The following is a 24,343-nucleotide window of genomic DNA, read 5'->3' as shown; positions in this document are numbered from 1 at the left end:
GACAGATGTCTGTCCTGTAGCCTCAGGACGAATATAGGCCCCCCCGGGCCACTGCATGTGTCCTGTGGTTCGTGTGCAGCACGCAGGCGTAAACCTGTGTGTGCACGAGGATGCACGTTTGTACTCAGGGTGCAGAGTTCCCACCCGCGTGGCCCACAAACATGAATGCACACAAGCGTGCGTGCACAGGTCCACAGGTGCCTCCTGGGCGGGCATGTGCAAGCTGCAGCCTGGCCCTCCTTGGCATTGCCCGCCCGCCCTGCCCATCTGCCGAGAGTGCCCGGGGCCAGGTGGGGCCGGGCAGGCCCGGAAACCTCTCCCAGCTGCTGTGCCCAGTTTCAGGGAAGCCACCCGCTGGCGTCCTGCCCACAGAGCTCGCCTGCCCTTGCACCTGTGCCCCGAGCTTCCAGGAAGGCCGCGGGAGGCCCCGCCCCCAGTGCTGCACGCCTGAGTCCACCGCACAGACCCAGACACTGCAGGGGGGTGTGCAACCCACTTCCTCCCACACCTTCCGAGCCCCTGACGGCCAGACCAGAGAAGACTCCAGCAGAGCAGAGTCTCTGCAAGTGGGGTCAGCTGAGGCATACACGAGGGACCAGAGGAGAAGGTCCCAGCTCTCTGCTGGGCACCCCATGCCGCTCCCACCCCACGTCGGTGTGTGCACCCTTCATGGCCTCGGCGCCCGCGCCATGTGGATCTCTGCACACAGTGGGTGTTTGCAGGCATAGGGGCTCTGCACAGTGACCCTGCGACCCGGGAAAATGTTCGCACCATCCTGATGACCTCACGCAGTGCATGTTAGAATAGCTGTGCACACACTAGGGTGTTTAACCACAAAGGAGTGCATGCACAGATGAGGGCATTGGAAAGTATGGGACGTCTCCACTAATGGATATTTGTGAGTGTGTCTGTGCACAGTGAGTGTGTGCACACTCAGGGGCAACACACAGTGGGTGTTTGAATGTGTCTGTACGTAGTGGGCATTGGCACACATAAGAGTATCTGCTCTCTGTAGGTGTTTGAATGCAGGCGGGGGTCTGCACACAATGGGCACACAGGAGAGGGGCTGCACAGTGGGTCTCGCATGCTGGCGCACGTCTGCACACAGTGTTTGCACGCAGGTGGGGGTCTGCACACAGGCTTTGCATGCAGACCGTGGTCTGCACACAGTGGGTGTCTGCACGCAGGAGAGGGGCTGCACACAGTGGGACTTGCTGCATGCCGGCCACACCCGGTGCCGCCGGGCACACGCTGGTTGCTGCCCGCGTCCCCGAAGTCGGCCTCCCCACCCGTGCGCCCGGCCGGCCGGGCAGGTCAGGCGGCTCCGGCGGGGCGTGGGGCGGCCGACGGGGCAGGAGGCTATTCCGGGCGCTGGCGCGGTGCCCGGGCCCTGCGCGCCAGGCCGCCCGGGGAAGGCGCCGCTCACAAAAGGAGGGTCTGTGCAGACGCCCCGCCCTCGGCCCGGCCGCCCGCCGCCAGCGGCTGGGGGCAGGGAGACGCCACCGGGGCCGCCGCCGGCGCGGACACCCCCCGCCCCGGGGGCGGCCGCAGACACCGCGCCTGGCGGGCACCAGAGGGAGGCTGGCACCGCCGGGCACGGGAGGAGGTCGGCGGCCGGCGCTGGGGGCTCCGGTGTGCAGGGGCTGCGCGCCTAGGGCGCACCCGAGGGGGCGCTGGTGAGGGTCCGGGCCTCGGGCGTGGGGAAAGAGCCGGACAGGCCCCTGCCTTTCGCCCACTCGGGGATTTCTCTGTCTCTCGCGCACCCGCCTCTGTCTCCAATTATCCAATTTAAAGACGGAGGGAGGGGCATCTGGGGCCTGGGTCAGCGCCCCTCTCCACCCGCTGAGCGTCTGGCGGGAGGGTGGGGTGGAGGGACGGCGTAATAAGGGTTCTCAGGACCGAGCGTCCTGCTTTTTGTCCTCGCCACGTGGGAGGGCGACTAGACTTTCCCTGTTATGGATGGGGAAACTGAGTCACCCTTGCTGCGCGCCGCCGCGGTAGCTAGTAAGCTGCGGTGGTGAGATTCGAATCCAAAGCTTTGCGGCCGTCCATCCCCGTGTGGCCTGAACTCTGCCCCTCTTCCACCCGCCCTGGCGGCCAGCCCACAGGCGTTTATGGCGCGCCTGCTGTGTACGCCGTGGCAGAAACACCGTCAGGCGCGTGCACGCATGTGATCGGAGGCTCGTGCTCCGCACGGGGCAGGCGCACCCCCGTGTGCACGAGGGTTTTTGGCTGGGACTCAGCTGCCCCGAGACGCCCCTCGTCCCACCCCACCCCAGTCCCAGAGCCTGGGAACCTCGGGTGCCCGGGAGGAGGGGGTGGGGTGGGAACGCGGAGGGACGAACAATGCAGGGAAAGGCCAGGGAGGGGCTGCGAGAGGAAACCGCCCCCCGCCCCTCTCCAGAGGGAGCTTCTGAGCGGGTCTGTGAGTGTGTCTCTGCCGGCTCCCGGGCGCGCGTCCTTGGGGAGGGGGTGTCCCTCGCGCTGTGTGTCAGCCTGGGTCATTGTGAGTCACCGTGGGTCCCTGGATATCTGCAAGGTTGTGGTCACTGGCATGCATGTGCACTCGGGGGCTTTGTTCACTCCCCCGGGGCGGGGGGTGGGGGGCAGCGGGCCGGTCGCGGAGGCTCGGTTGTTGCACGACTCTGGGGGCGTCATCCCCAGACTTTCAATTCCAACACATAAAGCCGCGCCCCTCCCCCGCCTCGCCACCCCCTGGAGTTGGGCGCTCCTGGGACCCTGACAATCTAGCAGAGAGGCCACACCCTCTGCCTGGGGGTGGGGGTCAGAAAACAGGAGCCGCGGGGAGGTACCCCTGGCGAGCGGAGGGGACCAGGGGCCCAAGCCGCAGAGCTGGGAAGGGCTTGGCGCGGTTTGTGGAGTCAAGGGACAGACCAGAGTGGGGCCGGACCTCTGGCTGACCCCTGGGAGCGAGGAGGGAAGAAGTAAGTCAGAAGCCAGGCCGGACACTTTGCCCAGGAGGGCCCTGAATTCCTTCAGCCGCTTCCTAGAAAGGGGGACCAGTCTCCCGCACACATGGGTCCCCGCCCCCCCCGGGGGGCACCATGTTACCTACCAAATGCAGGGACCCAGAGGTGTGTGCCATGCCCATGGGCCGGAATGCCCCCTGAGATGCTCCCCATGTCCCCTCGGCCACCCCAGAGGTCGCCTGGGGTGATTGCCAACACCCGCCAGCTTTCCTGGGGGCTTTCCCAGACCCCTTGTGGGTGGGCAGGCAGTACCAGGGAGTTGCCGCGCCCCCCCCCCCCCCCCCAGGAACAAGCCTGCAGTGGGGAGAGTGAGCGCCTGTGGAGAACTGGATGAGGGCCCCGCTCCCTCCTGGCCCCGAGTGTTGACCTGGAGGTGGGTGTGTCCCCGCACCTGTGTCTCCTGAGAACACTCAGTCTTCATCGGACCCCCCACGGAGCCCCAGGGCCCGGCTAGTGTTGGGAGAGCGTCTGTCGGCGCACCTGCGTGTGTGTGCCCGTCTCCCGAACGTGAGCCTGGGCTCTCGAGCATCTGCATGTGTGACTGGGAGTTTTGGGTATTTTTGTAGGAGAGTGTGGATGTCGAAGATGTGCGTGTGCATTTGCATGTCTGAGCACGAGTGCATGCGGTCCGCATGTGCAGGCTCACGTGTGTGCATGCGTGCATCCATGTGGCCATCGGTGCCCACATGGAACAGACAGGCCTCGGGCCACCAGCCATATCTGCTACCCCCAGCCCCCCAGAGGTCATGCCCCGCCTGGGGCCACCTTACTTCTCAGGGAGACACAAAGCCATGTTGCAGCATCAGCATCTCTGAGCTGGGGTGAGGTGTCATCGTGGGACCCCGGTGGGCTCCCACAGGGGACCCCAAGAATTCGAGGCCCAGCCAGACGTGCGCGTGTCCTGCTGCGCCCCTGTGTACCAGCGCGGGTCGTCCAGCCCCCACACACTGCGTGCAGCTTCAGAGACAACCTCCTTCTCACGGGGACACAGGCAGAGAGGCAGACAAGGTGTGTACAGGGAGAAAGAATCCTGGAAACGGTCGCACACGGACTCGCACAATAACAGCTCTTCTGGAAGGCTCTCGGCTGTTCTAAAAAGCCTTACACAGTTTCGCGAATTCGATGCTCGTGACAGCCCCGAGAGATGGGCACTCCTGTTAGTACCCCTTTGTACAGATAAGGAAACTGAGCCCAGAGAGGGGGAGCAACTAGCCCAAGGGCACAGGGCGGCCGCCTCCACGGGTTCCTGCTTCCCTGTGCTGGGTGGTGTCATTGTACCTGCCAGGAGCCAGCACTTGGCAGGTCAACGCGTGTCACTTAGGGACAAAACAGTCTGTCCCGGAGAAGGAGGTCACTGAGGGGTCAGTGTCTAGTTATACGCGACTCGGGATTCCGGCTTGAGTCTATGCGTCCAGCATTGATGAAGTGCCCGCTGGGTCCCAGGCCCTGAGCTCAGCCACGCGGGGCCTGCGGGTGAGGACAACAATCCTCTCCCAGCCTGCTTGGAGTCCGCAGCCTAAGACAGGAGACGGACAAGGAGCCATTAAAGATGTCATTAGAAACAGGGCAGGTGCCAGGACAGGGAGCCGGATGGGGCCGGGAGACAGGCTCCCAGGGGTCCCATCCAGACGGCTTCCCTGAGGAGGGGGCATCGGAGATGAGAACCGAGAGTGACTAGGCGTTAGCTTGGAGAAAGGTGGCGAAGAAGGGTTCCAGGCAGAGGCACGAGCATGTGCACGAGCTGGAGGGGAGAGGGCCAGGTGTGCGAGTGGCGTCTGGGTCCAGGCTGGGAGTGTGCAATGCCCGCCCACGCTCAGGGGAGCTTGCTAAACAGAACTGAGCATGCAACTCCAAGGGCCATCCTGAGTGTCCTCGTCTACACGGGAGGGTACAGACACGGGGCGGGCGATACGAGGTCAGGCTTGGACAGTGACACGTGCTACAACAGAGGGCCCTTCAAACCCTGTGCAAAGGAAGGAAGCCACGTGGCGTGTGATTCGCTTGACGGGAAATGTCCGGGACAGGCACATCCACAGAGACGGAAAGTGGGCTCATGGCTGTCAGGGGGTGGGGCAGGAGGATGGGGAGTGTGCTCACGGAGACTGGGTTTCCTTGTAGGGTGATGGAATGTTCTAGCACGAGATAGTGGTGATGGTTGCACAACCTTGTGTAACACTAAAACCCACTGAATTACACTTTAAAGCGGTGAGTTTTATGGTATGTGAATTCTGTCTCAACTACATAGAAACAGAAATAGAAATAGATAGAACGTTCTAACTCTGAATCACACAGGCCTTGGCCTGGTCCCAGGCTCTGCCATTGTGCAGCTGTGTGACCTTGGGCAAGCCGCTGCACCTCTCTGAGCCCTTGTGTCCCCTTTCTGTAAAAAGCAGATAATAACAGTACCTACCTTGTGGGAGTCGTTGTGAGGATGACAAGAAACAGAGGGCGGAAGGGCCGGCCCATATTTGGCGGGCTCACTCCCGGCCCCCCAGTCTGGTCCCCAAGTCCCCGGACATGTTATGTGCTTCATGACATGCTCACAAGGCCATCCCCCCTTCCCCGGGCAGGGAGGATTCAGGGAAATGGCTAGAATCCTACCACCTGTCGAGGCCCAGGGGGCAGGGAGCACTTCTATGTTTACACACCCATCAACATGCGCACGATTCTGTGTCCATTGTGGCGCGTGTGTGTACGCGGATGGACAGACGCGTGTGGGAGGCCGTGTGTCCATCCCACAGACATGGAAAGGGGGCTTGGAGACCTTCTCTGACCCAGCGTGAACTCCGGGGGTGGGAGGAGTGTGCGCTGGGGGTGGTGCAACCTGGCCCCCACCCCAAGCATCTCCCAGGGGCCCACTAGCCGGCTGCCCACGACTCGAGACTCCGCCAGGCTGTGGGTCCTCCGCTCTGGGCCTCAGGCTCCTCTTCTGGAAAAACGGGACGACAGCGTCAGCCTCGCAGGTCCGAGGTCGATGTTAAGGGTGTTTATACCCAGGGAAGCCCGGATAAACCCACCTGCTATTATTTACTCACAAGACAACAGCATTTGAAGCCAATTCCTGGACACCCTTGTGTTGGGTCAGGAAGACTTACGGGTACTTTTATTAATGACAGCAACAACAACAACAACAAAATAATAATGGTAATGAGAGAACTACTGTCAGAACATAGGAGCCACGGCCCTCCACGTGCACGCGGGTGACGGTGGAGAGAGCCGGGTCAGAATCCAGCCCCGGGCTGGTCCGCAGTCGTCAGAAGCCACGCCCCTCTCTGAGCCCTCAGTCCTTCACCCACAAAGGTAACAAACCAAACAGCAAACATTTAAATCAGACAGGAGCTGGACCAGGGCGGCCGAGGCGAAGGGAAACATAAGATGTGAATCTTGTCATTGACAATTTTGCTCACCGGGGAATTTTATGGATTTATTTATTTTTGCATTCGAGTTTTAAAAAATATTGCTTGAAAATATCCTTCATCTGGCTAAGTTTTCGGGCGCCTGCTCCCGAAATTTGCCCGACTCACCCTCATCTGGGTTCTGCTAATTCACAGGGTGGCTGTGGGAGGATTAAAGGAGAGATGGTTCTGGAAATGCCTGGGACATAATCATTGTGACAGTGACAGTAGTCATCCGCATAATAGTGGCTAATGGTTTTTAGACTTTTTCTGTCGGAGGCACTAATCTAAGGAATATGTTTCCTCTAGCCTCCCCAACAATCTATGAGACAGGCAGCATTTGGAGCCCCGCTTTTCAGAGGGGGAAACTGAGGCACACACTTCAGGTGCCCCCTGAGGGTCACACAGCTGGAGTCCTACCCATGCCCTGGGTCTCCTTGGGGCCCAAGAGCCTGGGGTCTCACCCCCACGGCACAGGGGACATAGGGAGGAGAGGGTTCGAGGTCATGTGGCCCTTCCGGAAGGCCAAGGTCACATGGGGACAGAGCAGCCCATGCCCGGGGGTGGAGCGGGCAGGGAGATGCCTCGGGGAAAGAGCAGGAGCCAGGCCACCGCTGGGCCAACCCTTGTCACCACTGGTCCTTCCCCAGTGGGGGGATCCCATAGCCTCTGGCCCCCCCTCCGGAGGGCCCCTCCCCCTCTGGGCTCCATCTCAGGGATCCCTCTCCCCATCTCCCCGTCTCTCCCCTCCCCGCTCCCTCGGAGTCTCCCTTCCTCCCCCTCGGGGTTCCCAACTCACCTCCCAACCCCAGCAGGGGTCGGCGCCCCCCACCCTAGGCTCCCTTCATCGCCCCCCTGCGGCACAGGTCTCCTCTCTCCCCTCCCTCCACCCCTACGGGGATTCCTTCTACCTAATTCCCCCGCCCCCCCCAGCCCGTCTGGGTTCCCCCTCACCTCCCCCTCCAGCCCTGGGACTTGGGTCTCGCCACTTCGAATCCCCCTCCCCCAACCCTTCCAGGGATTCCCTCCCCCTCTCCCCCCGGGGCGGGGGGGGGGGATGGGGTGGTCCCTTATTCACTCGGGGCTGCATCTCAGGGTTTCCTCCCTCCCCATGTGGGCTCTCCCCTTCTCCCAACCCAGGGAGGGATCCCCGCCCCTCCCCCTCGCCCTCCTCCGGGACTTCCCCTCCGCCCGCCCCCTCCCCGGGCGGGGCTCCCCCAGCCCCGTGACTCCTGGGGGCCGCCGGGGTTTTCCTCCCGCGCCCACGTGGGCCCCGTGGAAAGGTCGCGGCCTGCGGGCTCCCCCCCAGTTCCCAGGCCGGGGCGCGGGCGGAGGGGAGGCTGGCACCCTGGACAGCCCGCGGAGGGGGCGTCCCCGCGCCTGCCACTGCGCTGTCGCGAGGAGGTGGCCGGCCCGGCCTCCAGTTTCGCTTTAGAGGCAAACGCAGGGGCCGGGAGCACCACCGCTTCCTGGGGTACTTTTCTGCTCGTCGGTTTGAGTTTAAGAAAAAAAAAATCATTTTTTGCTGTAGGGCAGTGACCGGCGCATCGTGGGAGGGACAGCGCCTGGGGGGAGGGGGGGGTGCTCCGGGGGAGGAGGGCGCTCTCCAAAGGAGCTCTTCCTGCAAGGCCCAAGCCCTTCCCCCCAGAGGCAGCTCTGAGCCCGCCTCGCTGTGTGGTCGCAGGTGCCCCCTTGACCTCTCTGGACCTGGGGCTGCGGTGGCGGCTGGGCAGGCAGGGCCTGGAGCCAGCACCCCCACTCCCCCGGGGGGCGGGTAGTGGGGGCACCTATATGTGCCCAGAGCTTGGGGTTGGCTCCAGCACAGCCAGTAACAGCAGTGGCACGGCGGCCAGGTTTCGTAATAAACCGGTCTTTTAATTGCTACAGGGCAGGAGGAGGGAGAAGAAAAAAAAAGGCAAAGATTTGTTGGACCTGGGTGGCGCCGGCTGCAGAGAGAAGAGCCACTGTTTTGGGCAGGAGACTGGAGCTGTTAGCTGGGACTTAGGCAACACTTCCTGGGGAGCCCACGGGAGGCGGGGCGGGGGCGGTGCTGCGGGGTGAGGGGGGGCCGGGGTCCTGGTCGTCCTCGGAGGCGGCGGCAAGTACACAAGAACCCAGAAGCTTTAGAAATTTATTACAAGGCCATCATAGAAGCAAAAAATAGACGTATCTGTGAGCTTCCCCTCTCTTTTTCAGTGGTTCAAGAAACAAACCAGTGCAAGTTACAAAATCGATTGTCTATTCAGTTTGCAAACTGGGAGTTCGTGGGTACCGAGTAACATCAGCCCCAGCTCCCAAGTCTCAAAAGTACGGTCCGGCGAGGGTGCAAGACCCTCGGTCACCAGGGCCGGTTTGCAGGTGTCAGCTCCAGTTCCAGGAAGGCTGGGGGGGGATGCAGTCAGGCTCCCCCGAGCCCCGCAGTGTGAAGCCAGGCTCTCCACTCCAGCTTCTGCTCTGTCGCAAGGCCTGAGCTCCGGGGTCCCCTCTCCCGCTGGCCTGGGTCCCCCTCTTCTCCTCTCTCTCTCTGTGGCCGCCGCTGGCGCAGCTACAGGCTCACCGCCCCCGGTGCGCTCCCCTCTTCTTGTCTTCAGTCTTCTCCAATGATTCTGCCCCCGATGGTCTCCCGGGTTGTTTTGGGGGGGTTGTTCTGGGGGGGGAGGGGAGTCAAATATTTGTTTTATTTTTATTTTTTTGGCAGCAACTCGACACGTTGTGATGCCGGGCGGGGTCTCAGCGCTCCTGGAGAGAGATGTAGGGGACCCATTGGTTGTTTCCGCGGCTCTCTTCGCAGTAACTAGCTACCTCCACCAGGCCGTGGCTTTTCCAGGCGTCTGTATGAGGGTTCTGCGGGAGGAGAGAGAAGACGGGGTTCAGCGGGAGCCCCAGGAGTGGGCGGGGAGCCTCCCTCTCCCAGAGCTCGTTTGGGGAAAACAGGCTGGCTCAAAATAGCTCGCTGGGTGACCGAGGCCCAGGCCCGGCTGCCCACGGGACATGCCAAGCATGGCTGAGTGCTGAGCTGGTGCGAGACCAACTTTGTTGACAAACACGGCCCAGGTGCCGGGTCGGTGGGGCGGGGCAGGACCGCGGACGCCCAGCTCACCGTGACCAGGAGGCAGTGCAGGTCCCGCGCCTCGGTGGTACCCTGGGTCTCCGCCGGCTCGCCCAGCAGCTGTGCCAGGCGCTGCATGCCTGACACCCGCACGATGTTAATGTCGTTGTCGCAGCAAAAGGACTGGATGAGCGTGAAGTGTATCTGCAGGGCGATGTCATCCTCCTCCTCCTCGTCAATGGCCAGGAGGCACAGGACCACGCTGTCAGGGTCCCTGAGGGGGCCAGAGGGAGGGGACGGGTCAGCTGGGGACAGGGGAGGGGCCACGGTGCATGGGGAATTTGCAAAAGCAAAGAGGAACCGCAGGTGTGCAAAGGATGGTGCCTGCACGCAGATGGTGGAGTGTGGCAGAGGCGCGGTTTAAAGTATGGGGGGGGGTGTAAGGGAGGCGCATACATGCAACGGGGTGCAGTTACAAATGCTGCAGCGTCCGGAGACTGCAGCCCCCTTCGCCTCGATCCACAGTGGAGACATTTAGGGAAGTCCCAGCCCCGTGCAAGAGAGAGGTGCAGCGCGGAGCGTGCAGAGCGGAGGGGGGTCCCCACCCGCGCCCAGCCCGGGGACGGGATCTGACTCACACATTCATCAGCTTGGCCGACTCGTACACCCCCACGGTGAGGCGGTCCTGGCGCTGCGCGGCCACCAGCAGCTCCTCCACCGCGGCGCTCACCGTCTGCATCCTGCGACCGGCGGAGAGGGAGTCAGCGCCGGCCCGGCCACCCGGCGCTCCGGTCCCCGCCCGGCCCGGCCCGGCCCGGCCCATCCCGGCCCGCTCGACCTCAGGCGGCGGGGGCCCCGGCTACTTACTTCTGCGCCGCGTTGTCGCACGCCACGAGCTCTTCCAGCGTCATGTTACGGTTATAATCCACAGTGGAAAACAGCCCCACGACAGTCCCAAGGGACAAAAATGCAAAATCCGAGGCCGGAGAGCCCAAAACCTTCCCACGGAGCCCGAGCGCTCGTCCAAGACCTTCGGAAGGCGGCGAAATGCTCCCCAAAAAAGGCGGAAAAAAATTGCAAAGTCCTCAGCAAGAATAATCCAGGCAACAGCACCCGCAGGAGAAACGCTCGCGCCCACCGCTTCAGCGATCTAAGCCCACGGCCTCAGGCGCCGCCTTTTATAGACTGGGAAAATAGGGGGCGTGGCCAAGGCGGCCCGACCGCCCCTCCCATTGGACAGCCAACAAAGGCGAGAGAAACACGCGCTGCGGTTGGCCGGCGGCGGGGAGGAGGCGGGGCGACGCGCGGGGGCGCCCCACGTGGGGGCGCGAGCCGGGAGGAGGGCGGGGGGGGGGCCAAGCGGGGAGCGTGAGTGCCAGAGAAGAAAAAAAAAGCAGAAGTTTCTCTCCTGATTTCCCGGCAGCCGCGCCGCGTTTCGGGGCGCGCGCGGGATTTCCAGCGCGCGAGGCGGCCTGGACTTTCGGGGGGGCCTGGAATCCCCTCCCCGTCCCCGGAGAGTCCCCGGCCCGCACCTTTCCTGGGTTGTACTGGGGGTTTGCATGGAGAAGGGAGCGGGTTTGCAGCCTGATCCCTCCCAGGTGGTGGTGGTGTGTGTGTGGGGGGGGTCTCCCCTGGCTGCAGGGACCCCAGATCCTGGGTGACTTAACCTCTCTGAGCCCCTGCGTCCCTACCGATCTAATGCGCATGCATGGCCGGCTTCACTGGGTTGGAGGGAGCGTTAAATAAACTAAGGAATACACAGTAAGCGCTCAATAAATGTCACAGGGTGGTCGTGGGAGGCCGCCCTCGAGGTCCCCAGGAGCTGGGGCTGCAAAGCCCCAAGCACTCTAGGGACGAAGCCGGGCGCCCCCTCCCCACCCCAACCCGCTGCGAGTTTCAGGGTGTGGCGCGCGTGGGAGGCGCAGGTGGCTGGGCCTCAGCTGGCTCCGCGCCCCCTGACGGCGCCTGGCGTTCCACCTTTTGACCGTACCTCCGCACCTGAACGTGGGGAGTCATCAAGGCCCGGGAGAAAGCCAGGGCGACGTGGTTCCTGCCGGCGCTGCACGCTGCCACCGCGGGTCAGCTTGCAACGATGGTCACCACTGTGATTTCCTCCCTCCGGGGTGGGCGCTGCTGTGCATTCGAGCGCACACTGAGTACCAGGCTGCCTGCATCATGGTTCATTCAGTTCTCAAGGACCCGGGAAGCAGAGGCCATACTTCTCTGCATTATGCAAAAGGAGAAACTGAGGCCTGGTGAGGCCACCACTGCCCCCCCCACCCCAAGCCACGAGCTACACGTGTGCGCGGTGCACGGCCGCGCGCAGGGACGGCCGCCAGCCTCGCTGTCTCCCGGGGAGGGCAGTTCACGAGCCAGGCGGGCAGGCCCGCGTGGGAGTGTCTCCCACGATCGATCGGAGGCTCCCGGGTGACTCACAACTGCGTCCCCTCCTCCGCCAGCCTGGGGTCTGGACTGGGCCCGGGGACTCGGTTCCCCCGGCTCCCCAGCCCGGCGGTCTGGCTGACGCATCGCGCCGCCTCCGCGCCGCCCACCGTGGGGGCGCGAAATGTCCCGGGCGCCTCGAGGCGCGGCGGCGCCACCTGGTGGCCGCGTGAGGTCTCTGCGCCCGCAGCTCCGGAAGGCACCCACGGGCGGGCCAGGAGCTGCGACACCCGCCATATTTTATATACACAATATTTTACATATGCAACATATGTTTAATAATTTTATAGATGCAAAATTTTTAAAAAGTCAAATAGGCAAACTACTGCCCAGGGGCGCCTGTTATTTATTATGGTAAACTATGCACCATATTGATCATTTTGACCATTTGTAAGTGTACAATTCGGGGTCATCAAGTGTGTGCACAATATTGTGTAACAATCGCCACTATCTAGACCCAAAGCCTTTCCATAATCCCCAACATAAACTCTGAACCCGTTAAACAGTAGCTCCCCTCAGCCCCTGGTGACCTCTTTACCACTTTCTGTTTCTATGAATTTGCCTATTCTGGACACCCTTATTTTACTGAACTTACTGTGCTCAGGTCCATCCATGTTGGAGCAGGTGTCAGAGTTTCCTTCCTTTTTAAGGCTGAATAATATTCCAGTGCGTGAATGGACCACATTTTGTTTATCTGTTCGTCCATCCGTGGACGCTAGGGTTGCTTCCACTATTTGGCTATTGTGGACACCTGTTTTTGTTAATAAACTTTTGTTGGCGCCAGGGCAGGAAGAATGTTAAGGCCAGGAGAGTGAGGCACTGCGTCAGGCAGAATTTTTTTTTCTTTTTGGAGGAAGACTAGCCCTGAGCTAACATCTGCTACCAATCCTCTTCTTTTTGCTGAGGAAGGCTGGCCCTGAGCTCACATCCGTGCCCATCTTCCTCTACTTTCTGTGTGGGACGCCTACTACAGCATGGCCTGCCAAGCGGTGCCATGTCCGCACCCGGGATCCGAACCGGTGAACTCCAGGCTGTCAAAGCAGAACCGAACCGGTGAACTCCAGGCTGTCGAAGCAGAACGTGCGAACTTAACCGCTGCGCCACCAGGCTGACCCCTCAGGCAAAAATTTTAAGGCAGTGTCATAAAACTCAGTCATGGAGATAAATAATATTCTAATGCAATATTATTTAAAAATCAAAATTTAGGCAAAAACAACCCCCCACCCATGATGAACAAAATATCAAGATTTTAAATATAGACCAGATCAGACAGGACCAGGACTGGAGGGGGGTCAGGGAGGGGAGCTGTGCAGATGCAGAGTCAGGTCCTGTCTTTATTTACAATTTTAATCTTTTGTTCACCATGGATATTTTGTGTTGATTTTGTTTTTTAAATATCACATTAAAATGTTTATCTTGATAATTGAGGTTTTTGGCGCCCCCTTAAATTCTGTTCCTCAGGCCAGTGCCTCACTCATTCACCCTGGTCCCAGCCCTGAGGATGTCCCCATCTGCCCCAAAAGGAGGTGACCCCCTTTACCGGGGGGGACCCACAGCCTTCCCCGTGCCAGAAAATGGGTAGATCCTTGCCCACCTTGCAAACCAGACTCCTCGTGTCTGGAATCGATCAACTTAAGCACCTTTTAAACGAACTTTGTGTTGCATTAAAGGCAGTAAAAACAGCAGACCGTGATGGAGCTCTTAGCACGTCCTTAGCGTCGTGTAAGCAGTGTCTCCTTCAGTGCCCGCCAAGGAGCCCCATGCGACTGTTCCAGGTTCTTAGAGGCGGGAAGAGAGACTGAGGAAGACACTGGCATTCGTTCAGAGCACAGAGCTCGGAGTTCCCCGAGGAGAGTCCCAGAGACCCCAGATATTCCAAGATCCTGGGTTAGAACGGGATGTTTGGGGCCTGGAGGGAGGAGGCTGGGCTGATGCAGGTCAGGGAAGCCAGACCGGGGAGGAGCAAAGCAGAGCGACACTGAACGATGGGTAGGAGTCTGCCTGGTGGAGACAGGAAACGGCACGCCCAGGCAGAGGACACAGCGGGGACAAAGGCCTGGCCTCCCAGGGAAAGGCTGTCACGTTGACGCAGAGGAAGGTCCTGGACACGTGGGCTGGCCTGAGGGAAGCATTCAAATTTTTAGCACAAAATTTAAGGGGATGTCAAAAAACTCAGTCATCGAGACAAAGAATCTTTTCACAATTTTTTTTAAATAATTTTTTTCCTCTCATTTTTAATCAAATATAATGGCATACCGTACAACCATCCTATTAGTGTTCGGTTCAGTGGGTTCTTAGATAGGTGCAAATTTGTGCAACTGTCACCACGAGTGCGGGATGAGATCAACAGTATTTTATTTTGTTTTATTTTTCCTGAGGAAGATTGGCCCTGTTGCCAGTCTTCCTTTTTTTTTTTTCTCCTTCTTCTCCCCAAATCCCCCAGTACATAGCTGTGTATATTTTAGTTGTGGGTCCTTCTAGTTGTGGCATGTGGGACGCCACCTCAGCGTGGCCTGACGAACGGTGCCATGTCCGTGCCCAGGATCGGCACCGGTGGCAGGCATCCCACATAGAAAGTAGAGGAAGATGGGCACGGATGTGAGCTCAGGGCCAGTCGTCCTCAGCCAAAAGAGGAGGATTGGCGGCAGATTTAGCTCAGGGCTAGTCTTCCTCAAAAAAAACCCCAAAAAACACACAAAAAAATGTTGCATCGAAATATGATTTTTCATCACGCCTCTCCTAGGCCTGCCCCTGCGCGGCCTTTATGCCCCCCTTGAGCAAACCTGGGAGGCAGGGGAGTTCCCACTGGACAGAGCGGGAAACCAAGTCTCCAGGAGGTGGGGGACTGCTCTGCCCGGGAGGAGTGGATCCAGGGTCCCCCCGAGCACGGCGGAGGCGGGCATGCTGCAGGATTAGGAGCCCCAAGCCTGGGGGCGGGGGGAGAGTTGAAAGGTGACAGCAGAGCTGGAGGAGACGCTACGGACTGAATGCTTGTGGGCCCCAAATCCATATGCAGAAGCCCTGACCCTCAGTGGGATGGTATTGGGAGGCGGGGCCTTTGGGAGGTGATTGGGGTTAGATGAGGTCATAGGGGTGGCCCCCGCGATGGCATTAGTGTCCTTGTAAGAAGAGGAAGAGACCAGAGCTGGCTCTGCACCACGTGAGGACACAGCGGAAGGCGGCCAGAAGTGGCAGGAAGAAAGGACCTGAGTCTGCCGGACCCCTGATCGTGGACTTCCCGCCTCCAGGACCCTGGGGAACAAATGTGTGCTGTTTGGGCCTCCCAGCCGGTGGCATCTTGAGACAGCAGCCCGAGCGGACCCGGGCAGGAGGGCCGTGCTGGGCTGGGGAGGGAGACAGGGGGTCAGAGGGAACAGCGCGTGGGAGGGATGGCCGATGGGGGACCCGGCAGACTGCTGACCGCCTGGGTTTGCATCCCGGCTTCCCTGCTGACCGGCCGTGAGAGCTTGGGCACGTCATTCCCCCACCCTACCCTGTGCCTCAGTTTCCCCCTCTGCAAAATGGAAATAATAGCATTATCTAGGATCGTTCTGAGCACGAAATGAGTTCATTCTGGTTCCCCCAGTAGAAGAGGGGTTGTGCGCAGGAACTGCCCTCTGTACGGGGGCTGTTGTCTAACTTTTGGACACTGACTAAAGGCCCACTGGGCACTGATTCTCGAGGTGGCAACTCAACCACTTCGGGTAGAGTGGTCAGGGTGGGCTTCTCTGAGGAGGTGACATATGATTTGAGACCAGAGCGACACGAGGAAGCCAGGCTTGGGAAGATGCAAAGGGAGACTGCTCCAGCACAGCACGTGCAAAGGCCCTGAGGTGGGACCTCACCTGGCATGTCTGAGGAGCAGAGCATGGGGGAGATGAGATCAGAAAGGTGGCCTTGGGGGCAATGGGGACGGGTCTGGACTTGACTCTGGATGTGCCCGGAAGCCATGGATTGGGGAGTTTGAAGCAGAGGAAGGCTCGGCCTCTGATGTCATTTTTTTTTTTTTTTTTTTTTGCGAAGATGAACAAGATGTGATTCCTGTCCCCAAGGAAAGGCTTCCGGGTGGAGGTGAGTCATCATCTGAACTTTGAGACAGATGCTGGCAAGACAGGATGGGCTGGGAGGAGGTGGGGACGGCGCACCAGGTGGCAGAGATGGCAAGAACAAAGGTAAGGAGGTCAGAAGGCCGAGGCCCGGAAGCAGGGAGGAGGATGGGGGGGCAGGAGTCAGGGAAATGGGGGGCAGCGGGAGGCCAGGATGCCTGTCCCTGTGACATCCCAGGGAGGCGGCTGGGGGCTGCGCTCTGAGGTCAAGCTTGCCTGGTTCAAATCCCACCTCCACTCCTCAAAAGCTGTGTGTCCTTGAGTTGGTGACTGAACCTCTCTGAAACACCCTCTTTTTTTCATGGGAAAACCAGGTTGTTGAAAGGATTACAAGAAACAATGACCCAGACAGGTATGAGGTAACATCTTATTGTCCTTTTAATTTGCATTTCCCTAATAATTAGTGTTCGAACATCTTTTCATGTGCCCGTTGCCCATCTGTATATCTTCTTTGCAGAAATGTCTGTCCATCTCCTCTGCCCACTTTTTGATCCGATTTTCTTTTTTTTCGGTCGTTGAGTTGTGCGAGTTCCTTACATCTTTTGGAAATTAACCTCTGGTTGGATGTATGACTTGCAAACATTTTCTCCCAGTTGCTGGGTTGTCTTTTCATTTTGCTGATGGCTTCCCGTGCCTGGCAGAAGCTCTTTAGTCTGATGAAGTCCCATTTGTTAATTTTCTCTTTTGTCTCCCTTGCCGGAGGAGACGTGGTTTTCAAAAAGGTGCTACGAAGACGGATAAGGATGGACACCTGAACATTTCCAAGGTTATAAACCAACGTGACCTCGATAAAAGAATTTTTAAAAAATGCCCTGGAATGGGCTTGGTGTGTTGAAAATGCTCCTTACATCTTCCTTACTGTTTTACCCTGAAAGCCACCTGAAGCCACTCCCCTCCCTCTCTGGACACGTGTGTCCCCCTCAGCTGGTCTCTCTCAGCACGAAAAGCCTGTCTCGCCGTGTCCGTCCTCTGCTCACCCTCCAGAAACCAAACACCACCGGAAAGCCGCTCCGATTTCTCTCTGAAGGTGCCAGGCACGGTCCTGCCTCTGGGCCTCTGTCTGGGCTGGTTCCTCTCCGTGGAACACCGTTCCTTGCACTACGTCCTCTTGGGGCTTCCCCTGGTTCACACTCAACACATTTCACACGCCCCCAATCGCACATCCCACGCCCCCATCTTTCTTCTTAGCCCCTAACACCATCTAACAGTCTGTCTATTTACTTATTCATCGGAACGATTATCTGTGCCCCTCACTACATGTCAGCGTCTACAGGGCGCACAGTAGATGCTCAGAAATACACGCTGGTTGAATGACTGAATGAGTCCCCGGCAACACTCGGAGGGGCTCGGCATTATGTTAGAAGATACATTTGTTAAAAAGGAGGAAGCTTGACTGGCCCCTGAATATACAATGAAAGCGGGGTCAAAGATAGTGTCTAACTCATTCGCTCACGAAGGGACCAGGGAGATGTCACGCCCGCTTCAGAGAACTCAGAACCACGCTTTTCCAGGCCGTCAGGATACCGGAGCGAATTTGCTCGGTAGATGCGAAACGACGTAGGACGATCCTCAGCTTTCCGTCAGATGCCTTGTACGTCGGCGGATGCCCGCCCTTTAGCCAGTGGTGTCGTTGGAGGATGCGGTTCTCGGACAACTGCTCTCACTTCAGACACCAGCTGGCGACAAAAGCGGAGGTCCCCAGGGCCACCCTCGGGCTGGAAAATACACCGGAGCAGCTCAGCACTCAGGACAGGGCCCCACCTGTGATTACAGCGTGTGCATCTCCCAGGGCGGCCGCCACAAGGTGTCACGAATGGGGGGCTTCAAACGGCGGGACGGTACCCTCTCCCGGTTCCAGAGGCCGGGGTCTGAAATCAAGGTGTGGGCAGGGCTGGGGCCTCGGGACCTTCTCAGGGAGATTCCGGTCCAGCCCTTCTGGCAGCTCCGGGAATCCTCGGCGACCCTTGGCTGGTAGATGCGTCCATCCAATCTTTGCCTCCGTCTTTACCTGGCCCCCTCCCTGCGGCTCTCCTTGTCTCTTCATGTGACGTCTCCTCCTCGTGTCCACTGTGCCCCCTTCTTATAAGGACACTGGTCGGTAAACTGGAGCCCACCTTAATCCAGACGACCTCAACTAACTGAACCAATGACATCTGCAAGGACCCCATTTCCACACGAGGTCCCATTCACAGGTTCCAGGTGTCAACACCGACAGTGAAGATTCGGGGCCCCCGGGCTGGAGGGGGCCAGACGTACAGACCCGTCAGCCAGCAAGAGAGAAAGACCGTGAGGGGCTCTGCATGGAGTGCAGGAGGGGCCAGGGTGGGGGGCAACCTTCACAGCTCTCTCCTCCCCAACGTCTCATCCATCAGCTTTGACCCCAAAACAGATCTCAGATCGATCCCTTCTCTCCAGCCTTTGAAGACCACCAGCAATCCTGCCCCTAACATTCATGGGACCCAGAGCAAGAATTCAAGGGGGCCACATACCCCACGTCTCAGTGTTCACAATTATACATCCAGTAACCAACTGCTAAACAAAATTTCTTCTATCCTCCCACCTGGACCAATGTCGCAGTGGATTACAGACGGCAGCATCAGGACCACAGCGAGAAACCACTTCACACCCGCTAGGATGGTCACAGTCAAAAAGACAGAAGATACCAGATGTTGGGGAGCACGTGAAGACGTCAGAACCATCAGGGCTGGTGGGAAGGTGGAATGGGGCAGCCACTGTGGAAGTCTGGCATTTTCTCCAAAGGGTAAACGTCGACCGACCGTACGAGCCAGCCATTCCACTCCTGTCTGCCCAAGAGAAACGCAAACACACCTCCACATAGAAACTTATTTGTGAACGTTCTTAGCAGCAATATTTACAAGTGACAAAAGTGGAAACAACCCCAAAGTCCATTGGTTGATGAATAGATTTAAAAAATTGTGGTCCGTCTGCATGCTGGAATATTATGCAGCCACGAAAAGGAGTGAGGCCCTGACACGGCTGCACGTGGATGGACCTTGAACACATGACGCTCAGGGAGAGAAGCAGACACAGAAGGACACACGGCGTGTGATCCCATTGACGTGAAACGTCCAGAACAGGCAGATCCACAGACAGAGAGCGGCCTCGTGGGGGCCAGGGGCTGGGAGGGGGTGGGGGTGACTGCTAACAGGGTTGGGCTGCTTTTTGGGGTGATGGAATGTTCTGGAACCAGATAGTAGTGATAGTTGCACACATCTGTGAATACACTAAAAACTGCTGGGTTGTACATTTGAAAGGGTGAATTATATGGTATGTAAGTCATACCTCAACGAAGCCGTTAGGGAAAAGAAAAAACATGGCTGCAATTCTTGAACATTCCTCCCACTGGCAGATTCAGTTTCTCTTCTGCTTCGATCTGGGCTGGGTCTGTGAACGGCCCTGATCGATGGCATGGGGGAAGTGACACTGCCAGCTGCAGGCCTAGACGTCAAGAGGACTGGCAGGTCCTGTCTGGCTCTCAGGGCGTCCTGGGACCTCGTATAAGAAGGGTCAGTACGCCGTAGGAGCGGGCATGGAGCGACCCCGAAACCACACAGAAAGGGCGAGGGGCCGGCCAGGCACCAGGGGGACCACACAAGCTGCTCGGAGCCCCCAGCCCAGCCCAGCAGCAAGCTGGACATCCCCCAGCGACCCCTATCAACCCCGCAGGGGACAGAAGAACAGCCGGGCTGAGCCCCACCTGCATTCCTGACCCACGGGCATCAGCAATAAGGTGCCGAGGGGCTTTGTTACACAGTAACAGATTGGAATTCAAACCTTCGGAACTTCCCGCAATTCTGGTCCACAGTTAGAATTCTTGGACCCCCCGCGGTTCTGCCCCTGGAATGTGGCAGCGTGGGGAGGGCCAGCCCTAAGCCCCCGGCCCACCCGCCTCGGTTCTTTCTCTCCCCCAGGGGTTTGTCCTATATCCTGAGGGTCCTCCCCTGCGCACAGGTGGCAGCTCGGCTCACAGATCCACATCCCACGGAACAAACAGCTGCACTTTGCCGCCTCTGGGTCCCGGGGGGTGTGCACACTGGGGCCCAGCCTGCCTTTGGGAGGATGCCCCCCGGGCTGAGATCTGCCCACACACTGCAAACAGGATTCCTGAGTCCTGGGGACTGGGGTGAGCACTCGAAAAAGGAGGTGTGGCGAGATGCCCAGAAAGGGGGACAGCCCAGGCCACTCCAGTCCCTCACCTGGGTGACTTTCCCAGCATCCTTTTCACCTGTGCTGGCCAGGTAGCTAGCAGTCGCATGTGGCTCCTGGGCCCTTGAAGTGAGACTGGTTGCGAATGAGGAACCGAATTTTAAATGGAATTTAATTTTAATTAATTAAAATTAATTGGATAGAATATTTTGGGTATATCAGGTTAAGTAAATATATTAAAAATTAATCTCTCCCTTTTTAGTCTTTTTAAGGTAGGGGCTAGAAAATCTAATGTATGCGGCTCACATTTATTTTTTGAAGAATTTTAAAAAAATTGAGGTGTAATTGACAAATAACATTCTGTAAGTTTAAGGTGTTGATTTGATACGTTTATAAGTTGCAACATGATTACCGTCATAGCAACTGTCATTTCTTGTTTGTGGAGAGATTTTCTATTTCTGTTTCTCCCTGGACCATGTTGTTTCACACAGCAAACTGAAGGAGGTTGTTTTTTCCATTTCTGAAACAGGAAATAGATCAAACACACAAAGAGCATCTGTAATTGATACGTCTGGCTTACAGAATAGAAACATTCACCACCACTGGGCTCACAAAATATTTAGCATTCCTAAATAACATATCAGCTAGTTTAACCCAGTTGTGAATTTTATAAAAATGGCAGCGTCCCGTAGGTATTCTTCTGTGCTTTGCATGATCTTATGTTTGGGAGGATGTTCTGGGGACGGGCGTCCCTGAAGTGCGTTCATTTTCACTGCTGTATAATATTCCGCTGTGTGAATCTAAACGAAGCTATGAGTCTGTTCTTGTCGACGGACATTTGGGTGGTTTTTCAGTTGTTGTTTTCCTATTACAACCAGCGGTGAGGGTTTCAGAACCCAAAAAAATCCTCTCTCATGTGATGAGGAACTGAGAGAGCCCCTGGACAACAGCCAGCGGGACCTGAGGCTCTCCGTCCAACAGGCTGCGAGGATCTTGAATCCTTCCATTGAGGCATGGGTGAGCGTGGAAATGGACCTGCCCCAGCTGACATCTGGATGGCAGTTTTGTGAAACCCGGGAGCCAGACCTCCCACCTAGGCGGCACCCTGATTTCTGACCCACGGAAACTGAGATAAGAAATGTGAATTGCCTTAAGCTACTGTATCTTGGGGCTGTTTCTTATGCAGCTGTAAATAACTAATACATTAATGGCATAACACATATGTTTCCTTCTTTAATATCTGCCTCCCCCCATTGGAAATCCTCATTCATTGCCATGTCTGTCATGCCTAAAACATAGACTTTGTTCTGGCTGGTCCCTCCCCCATGTCCACAAGGTTGATCCTCTTTAAGTTCTTGCTCCAATGTCACCTTCTCCAAGAGGCCCATCCTATTTAAAAATGCAACCCCCCCACCCCACATGCTCCCAAGCCCCTTGACCCTGCTTTATCTTTCCACGCTTTCTATTTCCTAACATGCCATATAATTTGCTTATTTGTTATGCGTCTGTTTCCTCTGTCTCCTTACTTCACCCATGTCAGCTCCGCCAAAGCAGGGATCTTTGCTTTGGTCACTGGGGCAGCCCTGGTGCCTGGCACACGAGATGCTCAGTCACTGCTTGTGGATTCCATGAGTCCGTTCCACTCAGGTAACCATCGGCTGCAGCTGCGGCCCCAGCCCTCCACCTGCCTCCCACGATGCAGCTGGGATAACATGGCTCCTGCCCCGGGGTTCCCAAATTCTCATCCTAGCTTGCAGCTTTAGCCTCCAGATTCTGGAGTCTGGGTTCCAGCATCCCCCCGCCCCCGGCCCCGGTTCTAGAATCCGGAGTCCCCCAGATCCAGGCTCCGGAATCCAGGGCCCCCGCCATCCAGACTCCGAATCCGGGATCCCCAGATCCAGGCTCCGGAATTCAGGATCCGGGCCGGGAGCCAGCGGCAGCCGTTGGGCTGAGATTTTGAAAAATCCGGCGCCAAACTTCGGCGCGGAGCGGGGGCGGCGGCGCGCGGGGAGGCGCAGGGCCTGGCGGGGCTGGACCATCCCGGGCTCGGGGTTTCTCGCCCACCGCCCGCACCCCCTGCCCCCAAAGCGGACAGCAACTGGCCATCAGCTTTCTAGCGTCCTGGGGTCCGAGGGCCCCAGGTTCGAATCCCGCTCCACCACGCCCCTGCCGGGGGTGGTCCCAGGACAGGTCCCCTAATCTCTCCGTGCCTCAGTTTCCCGTCTTGGAACTGGGCTCGGAGCCCCCCGCGGCGGCTCGTGCCGGGGGAGTCAGCCCTGCCTTGCCCTGCCCAGACCTCGGGTTCCGGGGGAAGAGGGGGGGATGGCCGCAGCTGTCGCCGCCCCGCCTGCCCTGCGCCAAAATTTGAAAACCGCCAACGCCTCCCAAACTGAGCGCAGGGAGGGGGAGCCCGGGCCCCACCCACGGGAAGCGCGGGGCTTTCTGGGACTTGGAGTCCTTCCCTCGGGGGGTCCTCAGGGAAGGGGGTGCTGTGGACACCTCGAGTCCCGCCCTGCGCCGAGAGATGGTGGGGGTAGGAGGAGGGACCAGGCTCCATTTTACAGAGGGGAAGACTGAGGCCCAGGCCCGCCATCACGGGCAGGAAGGGAACAGCATCCTGGTGGGGGGAACAGCGCAGGCAAAGACCGGGAGGCGGATGGGACGTCCGAGTGCGCAGAGGGGCAGCGCGCCCGGCGACGCGTGGGACTCTGCAGGCCTTGAGTGGCAGGCCAGCGGGGATGAGGTCGCCCGTGGCCCTCAGCGGGAGCTTTGACGGGGAGCTAAGTCTCGGGGTGGCGGGTAGGCAAGTGACCCCGTGCCACTCCCCAACGTCAATCATTCTTCTCCTCTCCGGCCGTGCCCCCTGTGGCATCATTTATTCATATTTTGCTCTCACGTTTTACCGTCTTCTATATTTGATATTCCTCCTACCGTGAGGGAGAGACAGCAGCATGGGGGCCACAAACACATGGGAGCTTTTGAGAGACCGCGTGGTCACGGTGTCGCCGGGGACCCCGCCTGCCTGGGTTCCAAGGCAGGTCCGTTGCTCCTGCTAAGAGGGGAGTATTGTGAGGGTCAGGTGTTCCAGACAGGTGTGCAAGAAGGGGAGCCCTCGCCTGGGTGTCCTCGGAAGGCTGGAAAGGGGGTCACGTTCTCCGTGTGCGATTTGCTGGGATCCCTGAAGGAAGCTGTTTGAGCCAGGTTCCTCCGAGGGAGGGTGCATGCGGAGGAGGGGTTCTCCGGGCAGAAAGGACACCTGGCAAATTCCAGAGTGACGGCAAGGGAGCGATTCTCAGCTCGGGGGCGATTTTGCCCTCTAGGTGACAGGTGACAAATCTGGAGACGGTTTGTGTCCTTTCGACTGGAGGGGGATGATGGTACTCTTGGTATCAAGGGTAGGGGGAGCCCAGGGATGCTGGGCAACATCCCTCAGTGAATAGGACGTCCCCGCCCTGGAGAAAAATGGGGCCCAGATGTCCATAGTGCGGGCTGGGGAGACTCCGCTCCATAGATTTGCCTCTTCTGAGCATTTTATATAAGTGGAATCATACACTGTGTGGCCTTTTGTCTGTCTGCTTTCACCGAGCATGTTTGTTTTTTTAATTGAGGTATAATTGACATATAGTATTATATTAGTTTCAGGTCTGCAACCTGAGGATTCGACATTTGTATATATTGAGAAATGACCACCACCATAAATCCATCACCGTGCATAGTTACAATTTATTTCATCGTGATGAAAAACTTCCAGATCTCTTAGCAACTTTCAAAAATGCAATGCGGTATTATTAGCTATCGTCACCGTGCTGTGCGTGACATCCCCAGGACTTATTTATTTTATCACTAGGAGTTGGTACCTTTGGACGGCCTTCACCCATTTCTCCCACTCCTCAACCTGGCAACCACCAATCTGTCTCTATCTCTGAGCTCGGTTTGTGTTTTCAGATTCCACATGTAAGTGACATCACTGAGCATGTTTTCGAGGTTCTTGCACAACTTTTAATTTTAATGAGACTCCTAAGAGGTAGGTAGGGTATACAACGGAGGCACTGGACAGAAACCCAGAGTCACAGCGGCCGAGCTGCGATTTTGAGGCCAGGCGGTTTCGCTCCGGACCCCGCGCCCTCCGCTCGCGGTTCAATGAGTGGCTCAGGATCGAGCGGGAAACCGAGCGCGAGATTCCCTCGCGCCCTC

General features: G+C 58.2%; 1 protein-coding gene across 2 annotated transcripts; it reads right to left on the bottom strand.

Moving 5' to 3' along the window:
- Nucleotides 1–8,502: 8,502 nt before the first annotated feature.
- GADD45B (growth arrest and DNA damage inducible beta) lies at nucleotides 8,503–12,941 on the bottom strand. Of its 2 annotated transcripts, none has more exons than XM_070272437.1 (5): nucleotides 12,472–12,941; nucleotides 10,302–11,657; nucleotides 10,073–10,174; nucleotides 9,486–9,708; nucleotides 8,503–9,229 (listed from the first exon to the last, which is right to left on the bottom strand). In XM_070272437.1, exons 2-5 carry the CDS (start codon nucleotides 10,343–10,345, stop codon nucleotides 9,116–9,118), a joined length of 483 nt encoding a protein of 160 aa, XP_070128538.1. In that variant the 5' UTR covers nucleotides 10,346–11,657; nucleotides 12,472–12,941; the 3' UTR covers nucleotides 8,503–9,115. The 2 variants fall into 2 exon arrangements, with proteins under 2 accessions (XP_070128538.1, XP_001493871.1); XM_001493821.6 differs by lacking the exon at nucleotides 12,472–12,941 and adding an exon at nucleotides 11,871–11,970.
- Between the last annotated feature and the right edge of the window lie 11,402 nt (nucleotides 12,942–24,343).

This window comes from Equus caballus, chromosome 7, assembly GCF_041296265.1.
Source record: "Equus caballus isolate H_3958 breed thoroughbred chromosome 7, TB-T2T, whole genome shotgun sequence".
Classification (NCBI taxonomy): domain Eukaryota; kingdom Metazoa; phylum Chordata; class Mammalia; order Perissodactyla; family Equidae; genus Equus; species Equus caballus.
Note: the sequence above shows the minus strand (reverse complement) of the source record. Positions and strands in the feature narration are given on the sequence as shown.

Bases quoted from the DNA above. Each gene is read 5' to 3' on its own strand.
- GADD45B (XM_070272437.1), bottom strand. From the start codon at position 10,345: ATGACGCTGGAAGAGCTCGTGGCGTGCGACAACGCGGCGCAGAA. The intron at 10,175-10,301 runs GTAAGTAGCCGG...CGCCGGTCGCAG, and splicing joins TGCGACAACGCGGCGCAGAA to GATGCAGACGGTGAGCGCCG. The intron at 9,230-9,485 runs GTGAGCTGGGCG...CTCCTCCCGCAG, and splicing joins TGCACTGCCTCCTGGTCACG to AACCCTCATACAGACGCCTG.